At 69.6% G+C, this 13,986-nt stretch overlaps 1 protein-coding gene across 3 annotated transcripts in view; it reads left to right on the top strand.

The window, feature by feature from the left end:
- The window catches only part of RARA (retinoic acid receptor alpha), a 62,975-nt gene that overhangs the window by 46,504 nt on the left and 2,485 nt on the right, over positions 1–13,986 (top strand). For all 3 annotated transcript variants that reach the window (XM_044999564.1, XM_044999563.1, XM_044999565.1), the window contains 4 exons: positions 8,232–8,380; positions 10,467–10,608; positions 12,842–13,002; positions 13,697–13,873. In XM_044999564.1, coding sequence (XP_044855499.1) covers positions 8,232–8,380; positions 10,467–10,608; positions 12,842–13,002; positions 13,697–13,873 — 629 coding nt within the window. The remainder of the gene's footprint in view (positions 1–8,231; positions 8,381–10,466; positions 10,609–12,841; positions 13,003–13,696; positions 13,874–13,986) is intronic.

The raw sequence follows: 13,986 nt of genomic DNA, 5'->3' as shown, positions 1-13,986 counted from the left end.
TGGAGAGGGTGACCTGGGAGCTCGTCCCCAGGGAATCGCTGTGTTACCGACTGTGGCACAGAGAGGTCACGTGCACGTGACCTGTCTGCAGAGGTCACGTGACCTGTCTGCTGTTGCTGCTCACCAGCATCCAAGCCAAGAATGGAACCCAGGAGTCCTGACTCCCGGCCCCCCTGCCCCCACTCCTCAGAGCCTGCGTTCACCTTGCCAAGGGCCCTGCCCCCTGCTCTCCAGCTGAGCTGCGTCCGTCTGTGCCCAGCTGAGCCTCAGCCTGGCGGGGGGGCAGGCAGCCCCCCCATGGTCTCCTATGGGGTGCCGGGAGCCGGGGGAGGCTGCGTGTGTTGGGGAGGACGGGGACACTCGCTGCTCCCGACAGCCAGTGCGGGGCGGGGGCGACGCTTTCCTGGGCAGCGTGGCGGGCGGGCGGGCGCGGGGACGGCCCCGCAGTCTCCTCGCATTAGCCGTGCTCCGTCGCCCCCACCCCGGCTGGCTCTGCCGCAGCCAGCCCCCGGCGCTGCGGCACTCGGGCGGCGCCGGGCAGGCGGGCGGGACGCGGGCAGATGGGGTCGGGGGCACCCGGTGAGTTCAGACCTTTCTCCCTTTGCGGGCGGGGGAACCCGAGGGCACCCGGCTCGGGCAGCGCCCCCTTAGCAGGGCGCTGCCATACGGGGCCCCCCGCGGCTTGGCTGGGCAGGGAGTGCCAGGCTCCCCCGCCTGGGGGCGGGCAGCACGGCGGGAGGACGCTGATCTCCCCGCCCTGGTTCAGGCTCCCAGGGGCTCTCGAGGGGTCCCCCTGCCCAGTGGGCCAGCCTGGGGCTGCGCTGGGGCTGCGGCTCTGTTTGCCCAGGGGCCGCCCTCCTCCAGCCACTCAGCGATTCAGGGCAGGAGAGCGCTGGCAGAGCTCGCAGGCTCTGTCCATGGCAAGGCCTGGGGGGGGCATGCGAAAGGGGGGGCTGATGCTACCCTCCCTTACAGTCATGGGGTCTGAGGCTGCCCTAGATGATGTGCCCCCCCGGACAGATGGCTCAGATGCACCCTCCTTGGCGTGGGGGGCGCTCGCGTGGGGGCTGTGGGGTGGGCGGGGGATGGAGCGTCTGGGGGTTAGCGCAGGATGATGTTGGCAGGGAGCGTTTGTCTCTTGCTTTGAGTGGGAAGGCTGGGAGCCAGGACTCCTGGGTTCTCTCCCCAGCTCTGGGAGGGGGGGGGGGGTCTGGTGGGTTAGAGCGGGGGGGGGGTCTGGGAGCCAGGACTCCTGGGTTCTCTCCCTGGCTCTGGGAGGGGGTGGGGGGTCTGGTGGGTTAGAGCAGGGCGGGGGGTGTCTGGGAGCCAGGACTCTTGGGTTCTCTCCTGAGCTCTGGGAGGGGGCGGGGGGTCTGGTGGGTTAGAGCGGGGGAGGGGGCGGCTGGGAGCCAGGACTCCTGGGTCCTCTCCCCATTCCCTCTGGAATGCTGGCCGGCCGCTGCCTGGGAGCCTGGTCCCCCCCCCCCGGGGGCTCCCTGGTTGGGCGGAGCCGGCAGCCCGGGTATTCTCTCCGCAGGGCCGCGGCGCTGCCTGGGGGCTGGGCAGCCGGGCGCTGTCTGGGGCGTGTCTCGCTGGATTTCCTGTGCAGCGACTCAGGAAAAGCAAACCCATGTGGAGTGAAAATAGAGCCAGGGCCGTGGGAGGAAGGGGGGGGGGGAGCTTTTAAATCCTGTTTGCCCAGAGAAGCTCTGAGCCGCAGCATCTGGCCTGCAGCTGGGTCCTGCTGCTTCCCCGCTTACTGGGGGGGGGGGGGGGGCTGGGTTCTAGATGCTGCTGCGCCCCTCCTGGCACCTTTGTACCGTCCCCTCTCGTGGGGCCCCTCCTGCACGCCCCACCCCCCCAATTCCCGCTCCCTCCGCCCCCGGGGGCTGCTTCACGCGCCAGCCCCTCCCTCCCAGAGCAGCTGCCCCTGCGCCCCAGGGCACCTCGGGGGGGGGGGGGTGCTGCTCTCCGATGCCAGCCTGGCCCCACGCGCGCAGAGCTCTTGTGGGGAGGGGGCCAGGCTGCCCGGCTTTCCACCCTCCTGGGATCAGGCAGGGGCCCCCGGGAAGGAAGGGACGCGCCCGCTTTGCCTTGCAAGGTCTCTGTGCCAGGCAGGTGCCAGTGTTGCCTGGTGAGATGGCGCGAGCCTGGCACAGCCGTGGTATGTGCTCTCAAAGACCACATCTGGCAGCAGCTGGCGTCAGGTGCCAGCTGAGGGCCCCTCACTCGGTGCCCCATGCGTGACCAAGCTAGAGCAGCGGGGGCCCCCCTGCCGGGCACGTTGGAGCGTGGTGCGGGTGGCAGGGGCTGAAGCTGGCTTGGGGAACATGGCGCACGGGAGCGGGGGGGGGGGCTGACCAGGTCCCCCCACCCCTGACTGGTCCAGCGCCCTGGGTCTGTGTCTGTGTCGCCAAAACCTCCTGCCCTAATGGCACGTTGGGGAACCTGGAACCAGGCTGGGGCCTGGGCTGTGAGCAGGGGACCTGCCCGGGGACCAGGCTGGGGTGGGCAGCTTTCCCCTGGCAGCGGCCTGGGTAGCGTCCTGCACCCCCCATCTCTTAACATCCCCCCCCGGGAGATGTGCCCCAGTCTGGGCGGGGAGGCTGGGGGGCTGCTGCCATCATGTTGGCATGAGCAGGACGTGGGGGGAGGAGCTGTCTGCTCCGTGCACTGTTGTCTGGTGGGGGGGGCAGGAGGCCAGTGCTGGCGCCATGTCCACCCACCCAGTGCTGGGGGTGGAGGTCAGATCTCTCTGCGCCAGCCTCGTGCCAGCCGCCCTCGGTGCTCACGGCTGCCAGGGTCCCTTCAGAGTGCGTGTGCGCACGTGTGCCGGGGGCGCGGGTACATGCGTGTGTGTGCAGGTCTCTGTCTCTCTCTCTCAGCGGCGGGTGGCACAGGCTCTCAGACCCACGCCGGGGAAGTGCCGCTCTCCACGCGGAGGTTGGTAGACCCCGGCCTGCTGGTGCCCGTCTGGCTCCACTCCTGGAGTGGCAGCGCCCGGTGATTCATCCCGCGCCTGCCGGGGACTGGTGCATGGCACGTTCTGTGCGGCGCTTGTCACTGAGGCCAGCGTCTCCTGCCCCCCGCCCTGCCTCTTGGCCCCGCAGCCTAGACCCGTCCCGGGAAGCCCTGGGCACTGCCCCCGGGGGCTGTGGCGCTGGGCTGGAATGCGGGCAGGGTTGGGCAGGGTGGATGGGGGTGGGGTGAGGGCAGGGCTGAGTTTGAATTGGGGCTGGGGACCAGTTGGCATCGGCTGCAGCGAAAGCCGGGGGGCAGGTGCCTGTGTGGCCTGCAGAGCAGTGGGGTCAGGTCCCCGCCCCCCCGTGATGGAGCTGGACGTGGGGGGGCAGGGGCTGCATTGCGTGTGGCTGGACGTTGGGTGTCCCGGGCCCAGGTGGTGTCTGCGCCTGTTCGTGTGGCCGGTGGTGTGGATTTAAACCCCTGCTTGGAGGGCAGCTGCTGGGGGGGGCGGGGAGGGTTGGGAATCGGTGGCCGTCAGCCCCACTGAGACCCCCAGCCTGGTTACAACACGGTTCCCTTGTGGGGTGTAGACGGAACCTCGCCCGTATCTCCAGCCAGGTGCCCGAGCCTGGGCACGGAGCAGGGCCCGTCCCACCGGACCAAGTCAGTCAGCACCTGGTGCCCAGCGTGGTGCCCGCTGCTCGGGCTCCCTGCCCCCCCGGAGCGCTGCCCAGCCCCCGGCCCGTCTCACTCCTGGCGCTCGAGGGGCGCTGTGGGCAGCGGGGGTGCTGGGCACTGGGCCGGCCCATCCTCGGCGCTCCCTTCCCCGGCGTAACCCGCAGGTGGCAGCGGGGTCGCTCCAGGTGGACACCCGCGGGGGTGGGGCGGGCGCAGGACTCCTGGGTTCTGTCCCGGCTCAGGGCGGGGGCCTGGCAGGTGGGGGGCTGGGCAGGTCCACGCTGCCCCATGGCGGGGGAGGAGCGGGTACGCTGCCCGGGCAGCTGTCTGCTGGGGCCGCCTGGGCCCCTCGGCCCTGATCGGGGTGGGGCCAAGCTCCTGTTTCCCGGGCCGGGCCGACGGGGAGGGGCTGGGCAGGGAAACAGCACGAGTCTGCCCAGCGCCCGTGGTGCCAGCCCTGCCCTGCCCTGCCTTGCCCTGCCCAGCGCCCGCGGTGCCAGCCCTGCCCTGCCCTGCCTTGCCCCGCTCCTCCTCCCTGGGGGCCAGGCCCCCGGGCTGCTGCCTCGCTCGGCAGCGCCACCCCCCGTCCTCCCCACATGCCTGTCAACGTCACTCCCATGGGCCTCCCCCCGCCCGCGTGTATCGTGGGCCCCTCCCCGTGGCTGCTGGAACGCAGCCCCCCACGCCCGGCATGCCAGGAATGGCTGGGGGAGCCGCCGGGGAAGGATCCCCCCTGGCCCCCCCCGGCTGGGCTCTCTATTGTCAAGAATGTGGCTCTTGGCAGAAGCTAACCCGACAATGGCCCCTTTGTGCCGCTGCCGCCGGCGCCTTGGTCACGTGCCCTTTGGAGTCTCCCCCGCAGCCCCCTGCCCCCCCTCCCATGGCCCGCGGCCCCCCTGCTCCCCCCTCCGCCCGCAGCCCCCCTGCTCCTCCCGCTCCACCCACAGCCCCCTGCTCCCCGGCCTGTCCCCGGCTGCCGTCAAGATCTTCCTGGTTTGTGCAGCTTGTGAACTCGTCCAGGCCAGCCAGGAACTGCAGCCTGGCTTTGCACCCCGGTGGGGGTGGGGGGAGGTGGAGGACCCCTGGGGCCAGGGGGCTCGCGGGGCCTGGCTGGGCCCCTGGCAGTTATCTGGACACTTTTACCCTGGGCTGGGGCTCTGTGACCCGCGCGCTTTGCTTTGTAGAGAGGGAAACTGAGGCCCAAACACTGCTTCTCCGAAGCTATTGCACCGTCGGGCAGGGCCGGGCCTGGACTCCCAGCCCTTGCTCCACCCACTAGGCCGCGCTCTCTCCCAGCTACAAAAATAGAAGCCAGGAATCCTGGCTCCCGGTCCCGCCCCTAACCATCCCACTCCCTCCCAGGGGCCAGACCAGCGCGCACAAGCCCTGCTCCTTGGCGCCTGACCAGGGGGTCCCGGCTCGCAGTGGGGGAAGCCCCGGGCCGAGATGCCTTCCTGCCCTGCAAGAGGGCATCTGGCCACTGCCTGCTGCCAGCTGCGTTCTCCCGGCCCTGGGCCCAGCCCCACACGCCAGCTGGGCCGCTGGCGCAGGGAGGGAGCCCCTCTCTTTCCTGCTGCGTTCGTCCCAGACGGGCCTTGGCTGTGCCGCCCATGCTCACCCACCTGGCACCTGCACCCCCTCGGGGAGCCCCTGTCCCTGCAGCCGTGAGGGCTGGGGACCCTGGGGGGCACCGGGCGCTGGCGAGGGGCTGCTTGTTTTGCTGCTCTCTGGCCCCTGCCTCCCCCCAGAAACAGTGTCAGCAGCTCTTCAGCCAGCCTAGTGCTTGCAGCCCCTTGCCCCTGGGCAACCCCAGGCGTCCTGGCTGCCAGCCCGGCTGCTCTGGCCACTGGCTACATTGGTGGCCCGTTGTGCCACGGGGCACCTGGCCCAGCCTCCTGGGGCTGTGGCCTGGAGGTGGGTGGTCCTCAGGCCAGGGATCCTGCCTCTGCCAGAGAGGCCCTGGCACTGCCCGTGTGCAGCCAGTGAGGATGTGCCCTTGCAGCTGTTGGTATGAGCCCCAGCCCCCTTCGGGGGGCTCTGGGGTCCCCACCTTGCCAGTGTAGTTAGGGGAGTCCCTGGCCCACAGGGAATCTTCCCCTCCCCTCGGCCTGGCAGTGCTCGCCCGTAGCACAGGCCCTGTGTTTGCCCACTGTGCCCGCCCTGAGCTGGGCCCCCTCGCCCAGGGGCACAGTGCAGAGTTAGCGCAGCCTCCTCCGTTAGCAGCAGGAGAAGCAGCTGCCTGGGCCAGGCCGGCCTTCGCCGGGAACAGATCCCGCGTTGGTACCCGGGGCTTCCCCGGGGCTCTGAGCTGGGGGGGGCCTGGGACGTGCCCGTCCAGCGCCGGCCCCTGTCCCTGGGGCGTTCCCCAGACAGCCGCGCTCTGGGGGGTCTCTCCACAGCCCCCTGCAGGGAGCAGGTGCCATGTAACCCTCCCGGCTGCACCCCGAATGAGCCCCAGGCGCTGCCCCACCCCTCGGTCCTGTCCTCTTAGCCCTGGTGTGCCTGGTCCCCACCTGCAGCGGCAGCAGCCGGCCCTGTGATGGCGCCACTGCCTAGGCAGGGTTGTGCTCTGCCCGCAGGGGAGTGCCAGGCATGCACAGGCGGCAGAGTCCGTGCGAATACACGGGAGCGATGCCCCGTGCCCCTGGCGGGGGGGAATGGGAGCCCTGCCCCTGGCCTGTCTCACCGCAAGGACAGAACCCAGGAGTCCGGGCTCCCCTGCTGTGTGGTGGCTGGGGCCCGTCTGGAAGGGGCTGGCAGCGCCCGGGTGCCCTGTTGCTCTTCGCTGTCTGATCCCCGCACGTGCGGCAGGCAGGGCCCCGTGTTCCCTGGCGCTGAGCAGACCTGGAGCGCGGGAGGCGGGAAGGGGGGGGTTGGTGTGTTAACCCCGCGGGGCCAGGCCCTTCATATCCTGTTTGACTGGTTCACTTGGCTCCACATCCTGAGCAGCAGCTGCTGCCGCCGCCTTAACCCCTTCCTGGCCCGGTGCCCGTGGGGAGCAGGTGGGGTTAGGGTATTGCTGGGCCTCCCCCTCCCCCCCCGCGCTAGCACCCCCAGGGAGGGGGCATTGCAGGGTGCTGGGTGGGAGGGGTTGCACGCCGCTGCCCTCTACGGGCTGGAATGGGACTTGCCCCACCGTGTGTCATAGGCTCCGTATTGCCACTCGCAGGCAGGGTGAGCTCAGGGCCTGGCATGGGCACAGCTATGCCGCTCTGACTGCAGGGAGCCCAACAACGTCCCCGTTCGCCTGCCAGTGCTGAGCGAGGCCTCGCCAGCCCCTGCCTGCGGGGAGTGGGGCCTGGTTCCTCGCTAAGCCCCGTCGGCCGGGCGGGGGGTGTCTGGGATGCCGTTTCCGTGGCTCTGTGGCGGGTTGGGGGACTGTGGTTCCGTGACCGAGCTGCTAGGGATGGGCCCAGCGCAGGCCTGTCGGTGGGTAAGAGCCGGGCCCGGGGGCGCTGCGTGCGCCATGGGGAGCGACTACCTGTGGACTGTTGGCTTCTGGTCTCACCCCCGTGCTGGCCTCTAGGCGAGTCACTGTACCTCCCGTGCCTCAGTTTCCCCATCCGACCTCTGTGTGTGCAGCGTGTCCATGTGTCTGTCCCCGTGCCAGCGTGTGCATGCAGCGTGCAGTGTGTCTTGCATGGTGCCAAGCAGCGGGGGAGCCGTGTCAGTCTGTATCCACAAAAACAGCGAGGAGTCAGGTGGCACCAACCGATTGATTTGGGCAGAAGCTTTCACGAAAGCTGATCAGCTCCTGGGCTGCACCGTGTCTGACTCAGTCCCACGGCTCCCTCGATGGCCTGGAAACGTCACGTTGCGTCTGCCAGGCTGGGAACCCGCCTCCCACCGTCCCCGTGCTCAAGGGCTGGCGGGCTCCAGAGCTTCCTGGGGGCTCATCTGCAGGAAGGGGCCAGAGGCCTCCCCGGGATTGCAGCCCCGGAGAGGCCAGGCGTGCAGGGGACGGAGCACGGGGATCTTCCCGTACGTCGCTGGCACTGGGGGGAGGGTTCCCTGGGCGTGTCTGGGCAGAGCAGAGGGAGCCGCTCTGATACCGTGGTGACGGGGGCCGTGGGGCTGGGCACCGCTGGGGCAGGGCCATGGGCTGGCGTTAGTGCGGCAGGGAGAGAACGCTAGAAAAGCCCAGCCCGCCCACCGTCTCCCCTAGGGCAGTGCCAGCCCCACAGGCCGTAGCGTCCACCCTGGCTGTGCCGTGGGGCACCCCGGAGGGTGCTCGGCTCACCCAGCTCTGCGGCGGGGCCCAGCTGGCCGCTGTGTGAGGTGATGCAAAGTCGGGGTGCAGGCCCTTGTTGGGGGCAGTGGTGTTGCTGTGCAAAAGTGGGCAGGGGGCTGGGGTGCTCCTGGGGTTCCCCTGCTCCTGGGGATTGGGGGGGGGCTGCCAGGGCAGAGCTGGCGACGTCCCCGTGGACACGCTGGTGCCAGCCCTTGTGGCACCCCACACAGAATGGGGGTGGGGGGACTGGCAGGCCCATGGCCAGGGCAGCACCATTGCCTCATCCCCCCAGGTGATGGACGGGTCTCTCCAAACGCAGCGGCCAGACCCCTGAGCATGTCTCTTCTTCTCCCCCCAGCCATCGAGACGCAGAGCACCAGCTCCGAGGAGATCGTCCCCAGCCCCCCGTCGCCGCCCCCGCTGCCCCGCATCTACAAGCCCTGCTTCGTGTGCCAGGACAAATCCTCGGGCTACCACTATGGGGTGAGCGCCTGCGAGGGCTGCAAGGTGAGTGGAGCTTGGGGGGCAGAGCTGGGGGGCCAACGTGGTTACAGCCCCCAGGTCTGGTTCAGACAAGGGACGAGGCGTCCTGGGTTCCAGTTGCGCCCTCGCTCCTGCCCTGGGTCACTTCGCCTCGAAGCAGCTGCTGACAGGCCCCCACGTGCTCACTCCTCTGCGTGTCCCGGGAACCCGCACGCTCTAACCTGGCCCTCGAAGTCTCTTTCCCTGCCTGTAAAGCAGGGCCCCTGTTCCTAGCCCAGCCCCCAGGGGGCGCCAGGCGTCTGCCCCGGCTTGGCCTGCTCTGTATTTACCCAGCCTGGGGTGCAGAGCCGCAGCGCCCCCTGCTGGACGGCCAGGGCAGGGGGTGCCCTCTCCCGTCCCAGCTGGGCAGCGCCCTCCAGGCCGGGGGCTTTGCTGACTGTTCAGCCCTGAGGCTGGAGGGCAGCGTAAACCATTCCTTGGACAAGGGGGAAACTGAGGCACGGGCAGACGTGAAGTCCCATCCCAAGTGTGTCTGCACTAGGAATAGAACCCCGGAGTTCTGGCTCCCTGTTCCTTGTATTAACCACTAGACACCCGCCCCCTTACAGCCCTGCAGTGCGGCTGGGCTGGGTGGCCCCGGCATGCCATGATCTGCACTGGGGCCCTGCCCCAGCCTCGCGGCTCAGCGAGCCGTGCGGAGCTTAGCCGGCTCTGCCTGGGGATTAGCACTAAATAGTGCAACGGCTGCTGGCTCTGGCCGTGTTCAGCTGGCGTCACCGCCTCCGCGTAGGGGTCGGGGTGAAGGGCGCCGGATTGTGTGCGCGTGTCAGTGTCGCGCACACGCAGCCCCCTGCTCTCGTGTGCCCTCAAGCGCAGCCAGTTAAACCACCCCCGCGAGTCCCGGTGTGTCTCAGCCCCCCCGGGCTGGGAGCTGCATGACGGGCGGGGGGCGCGTGGGAGCCAGGAGCTAATCCCTCCCTCGGCGCGGATGTGCGGGGCTCCGCGCTCAGCTGCTTTGCATCCTTCAGCACGTCTGATTTACATTCCAGCAGCGGCTGGGCCGGGGCCAGCCCGGGGGCGGGGGAGGAGGAGCGTCTGGCTGCAGCGTCTCACAGGGCTCCTGGCTCCAGCGGCCACGGCCAAGCTCCCCTCCGCTGGGCTCTGGCTTCGGGGCCCATCCCACCGGCCTGGCTCTCCTCTTCACTCCTGGAGAGGAAGGGGGGCCTTGGGGCCCAGGTCTATGTAGGGCTGGGGCTGGGGGGGTCAATTCCCAGCTCTGCCACAGATGCTGTGTGCCTCAGTTTCCCCGTCTGTGAAAAGCTGGTGACGCTCTTTCCATTTTCTGCCTGGGGTGCTTCTACTCTGGATAGCAAGCCCTGATCTCGGCTGGGGTCTGGGCGGCACCCAGCCCGGCGGGGCCCTGATCTCGGTCACGGGGTCTGGGCGGCGCCCGGCACGACGGGGCCCCGATCTTGGTTATGGGGTCTGGGCGGCGCCCGGCACGACGGGGCCCCGATCTCGGTCACGGGGTCTGGGCGGCGCCCGGCCCGGCGGGGCCCCGATCTTGGTTATGGGGTCTGGGCGGCGCCCGGCACGACGGGGCCCCGATCTCGGTCACGGGGTCTGGGCGGCGCCCGGCCCGGCGGGGGCCCCGATCTCGGTTATGGGGTCTGGGCGGCGCCGGCCCAGCGGGGCCCCGAGCTCGGTCATGGGGTCTGTGGGCTGCACACCTGGTTCCAGTCTCTCCACCAGTCCCGGCTCCGGGCTCCTTCCCCCAGGAAGCTCTAACCCTGTCTGGCTTTATTCCCAAGCTGCCGGGTGAAGTGCAGCCGCGCAGCCAGCAGGGGGAGCTGCTGGGTCTGCACGGGCGGGGAGGGAAATGCCTTTTTAATTGTAATTAAAGCTAAACCCATGAGATGGGGAGTCGCCATGCCCCCCCCCCAGCTCTGCACGGGAGCCCCCCCGAGTCCGTCTGTGCTGCTTCTCTCCAGAGCGTCCCGGCTTTGCCCCTCCCCCCGGGCACTATTGTAACACTAGTGCCCTGCGGCGGGGGGGCTGGTGCCCCGGCTGCCCCCCCCTCGCTCACTGGGGCTGTGACCGGCTCTTCCAGGGCTTCTTCCGCCGGAGCATCCAGAAGAACATGGTCTACACCTGCCACCGCGACAAGAGCTGCATCATCAACAAGGTGACGCGGAACCGGTGCCAGTACTGCCGCCTGCAGAAGTGCTTCGACGTGGGCATGTCCAAGGAGTGTGAGTGCCCGCGGGGGCTGGGGGCGATGGCCCCGGGGGGCCGGCTGGGGGGTTATGCCCCGGGGGGGCTGGGGATTATGGCCCCGGGGGGGCAGGCTGGGGAGCTATGCCCTGGGGGGAGGGGTTATGGCATGTGGGGGGCAGGGTGGGGGGCTATGCCCTGGGGGGAGGGGCTATGGTCGGGGGGGGGCAGGCTGGGGGGTTATGCCCCTCGGGCGCTGGGTGTTATGGCATGTGGGGGGCAGGCTGGGGGGCTATGCCCTGGGGGGAGGGGTTATGGCATGTGGGGGGCAGGCTGGGGGGCTATGCCCTGGGGGAGGGGTTATGGCATGTGGGGGGCAGGCTGGGGGGCTATGCCCTGGGGGGAGGGGCTATGGTCCGGGGGGGGCAGGCTGGGGGGTTATGCCCCGGGGGAGGGGTTATGGCATGTGGGGGGCAGGCTGGGGGGCTATGCCCCGGGGGAGGGGTTATGGCATGTGGGGGGCAGGCTGGCACTGGGGGGGCGGGTGCAGACAGGCCCCCGGGCACTGTGCTGAGCCCCCCCCCCGGCTTGTTTCACGGGAGTCAATTCCCTGGACGCGGGTCTGAAATCCCACTTGGGGGGCTCCCGGGGTGGGGGCAGGGAGCAGGGTGACGTGGAGTCGCCGAGCCGCCCCGGGGGGGGGGCACTGGTAACGCCCCCAGAGCCGAGGGGAGGGGGGGTTTCCAGTCAGGCCGAGGAGCTGGCCCCCCCTCTTCGTTCTGGATCCAGGCCGTTGCCCCGGCAACCCGTGATTGATGATGTCAGAGATAAATGACGCTGACAGGGGCCTCCTGGCGTCTGCATGCCAGTTGTCATGGCGCCCGCCTGTAAACCCGCCCGCTCTGCCGAGAGCAAAGGGGGTGCAGCTGTCTGGCCCCGCCCCCGCCCCGTGGGGCCCGCCAGGAGAATCCAGGCCTCCTGCCCCCCAGGCTCCTGCCCCATCTGCCGCCTGAGCAGGCCTGGGGTGCGGGGAGGTGGGGGCCCCGCCCTTCCCAGCCTGCCACCCCTCCCCCCGGGGCGGGTGTCACGGAGCCGGGGCCTCGGTGCGGCTGGCTCTGGGGCGGGCGCTGGGCGGAGGATGAACGCCGGGTCACAGCTGCAATGTTCCCTTCCTGAATTATCCCCCCCCCCCTTCCGCTCCTCGCCACGGCACTGGGTCTGCAGAGCAGACGTGAGTGAGTCCTGCAGCCCCCCCCCTCGGCCCCCGGCCTGTCGCCGCAATCGCCTGCTGCTGCCCCCGCGCCGTTTTACAGAGCCGTGTGCGCGGCTTCTGGCTTCGCTGCCATTTGTCAGCTGGGCCGCGCCAACCTCCTGAGGCCGCGGGCCCCTCCGTCTCCCAGCTCCCCCACCTCGCCCCAGCTCCCCCCGCCCCCTAGCTCCCCCGCTCGCCCTGCCCCCCAGCTTCCTCTGCTCCCCCGCTAACTCCACCCTCCAGCTCACTACAGTGCCCCCCCGTTCGCCCCACCCCCACTCACCCCGCCCCCCTGCTCCTCCAGCTCCCCCACTCACCCCAGCTCCCCCGCTCGCCCCACCCCACTCACCCCACCCCCAGCTAGCTCCTGGTCCAACCAGCCGTGCTCGCCCCGCCCGCAGGGGAGGAGATTGGGTCTGTTCCTTACAGGGCAGGGGCAGGCTGGCTTAGTGGTTAGGGCATCCGACTGGGGGAATCTGGTTCAATTCCTGCCTCTGCCACTTGCTCTGTGGGGCTGGTCACTGGGCCTGCATCTGTGCAGCCTGGGGGCTCCTGGGGCACAGCCTGTGTCCTGCTGTGGGGCAGCGCAGTGGGGCCCCGATCCTGGCCTGTGCAAAGCACCTGGCACAGCGGGGCCCTGATCCTGGCCAGGTCTGCAGAATTACGGCAGCGGCTGCTGTTGGTCCTCACCAGACACAGAGCAGCAGGGCTCCCCCCACCCCATACAGCCCCCTGGCTCGGCCCAGCAGGGCCGCTCTGCCTCCAGGGCGTATCCAGGATCCGCGTTCCCCTCTCGCGGGAGACGGGCTTCTCTCCCGGCCCCGATCCCCACGCTACGGGGGCTGCTGATACCGACGCCCCGAGGGGCTGCGCCCGGTGCCTGCCGCGGTCTGTGATCGCTGAGCTCTCGGAGCTGAGGGGGCCCAGGGAGTGACCCCACCCGTCGTGGCAGTTAGAAGGGGGGGTGCGCCGAGGGGCGGTGGGGCCGGCCCGCTCACCCGCCTGCCCTCTCCCCCCAGCCGTCCGGAACGACAGGAACAAGAAGAAGAAGGAGGCGCCGAAGCAGGAGTGTTCGGAGAGCTACATCCTCACGCCCGAGGTGGAGGATCTCATTGAGAAAGTGCGCAAAGCCCACCAGGAGACCTTCCCCGCCCTCTGCCAGCTCGGCAAATACACTACGGTGAGTGCCCGGCCCGGCGCCCCCACCTCCGGGAATCGCTGCCACCAGGCACTGGGTGGGATCAGGATTAGGGTGAGCAGAAGTGGGGCTGGAGCTGCATCTAGGAACCTTCACTCCCCCAGCTGCCCTATGTCCCCTGACATCCCTGCTAGTGCCCCATTCGCTCCACGCTGTAGCCAGGGTGGGGTGTACTGGTTAGTGCAGGGGCTGGGATCCAGGACTCCTGGGTTCTCTCCCCAGCTCTGGGAGGGGAGCGGGGTCTAGTGGTTAGAGCGGGGGGGCGGGAGCCAGGACTTCTCTCCCCAGCTCTGGAGGGGAGTGGGGTGTAGTGGTCAGAGCAGGGGGCTGGGAGCCAGGACTCCTGGGTTCTGTCCCCAGCTCTGGAGGGGAGTGGGGCGTAGTGGTTAGTGCAGGGGCTGGGATCCAGGACTCCTGGGTTCTCTCCCCATCTCTGTCCCTGATTCGCTTCATGCCCTTGGACAACTTGCTTCCTCATCCCGTGCCTCAGTTTCCCCAGCTGTACAGTAGGCCCCTGCATCTTTAGTTAAGTACCGATTGGGAGGGCCCACGAGGGCGGAGGGCTGTTCATGCCGGGGGAGCGGGGGGTACATGTGGCCCCTGTGGGGTGAGGGGATGGTGGAACCGGCCCCTGGCCCTCCCCTTCCCGCTCACCGGGGCCGGTGCGTCCCTGCAGAACAACAGCTCGGAGCAGCGGGTCTCACTGGACATCGACCTGTGGGACAAGTTCAGTGAACTCTCCACCAAGTGCATCATCAAGACGGTGGAGTTCGCCAAGCAGCTGCCCGGCTTCACCACGCTCACCATCGCTGACCAGATCACCCTGCTCAAGGCCGCCTGCCTGGACATCCTGGTGAGCCCCCCAGCTCCCCCCACGCCACTGAGCCTGGGCACTGCGTTGTTCCCTGCCTGGCCAGCTGGGGGCAGTGTCCCCTGGAGGGCTGGTTCTTGGCACTGGGGGTTGTG

Source organism: Mauremys mutica, chromosome 25 (genome assembly GCF_020497125.1).
Source record: "Mauremys mutica isolate MM-2020 ecotype Southern chromosome 25, ASM2049712v1, whole genome shotgun sequence".
NCBI lineage: Eukaryota > Metazoa > Chordata > Testudines > Geoemydidae > Mauremys > Mauremys mutica.
Note: the sequence above shows the minus strand (reverse complement) of the source record. Positions and strands in the feature narration are given on the sequence as shown.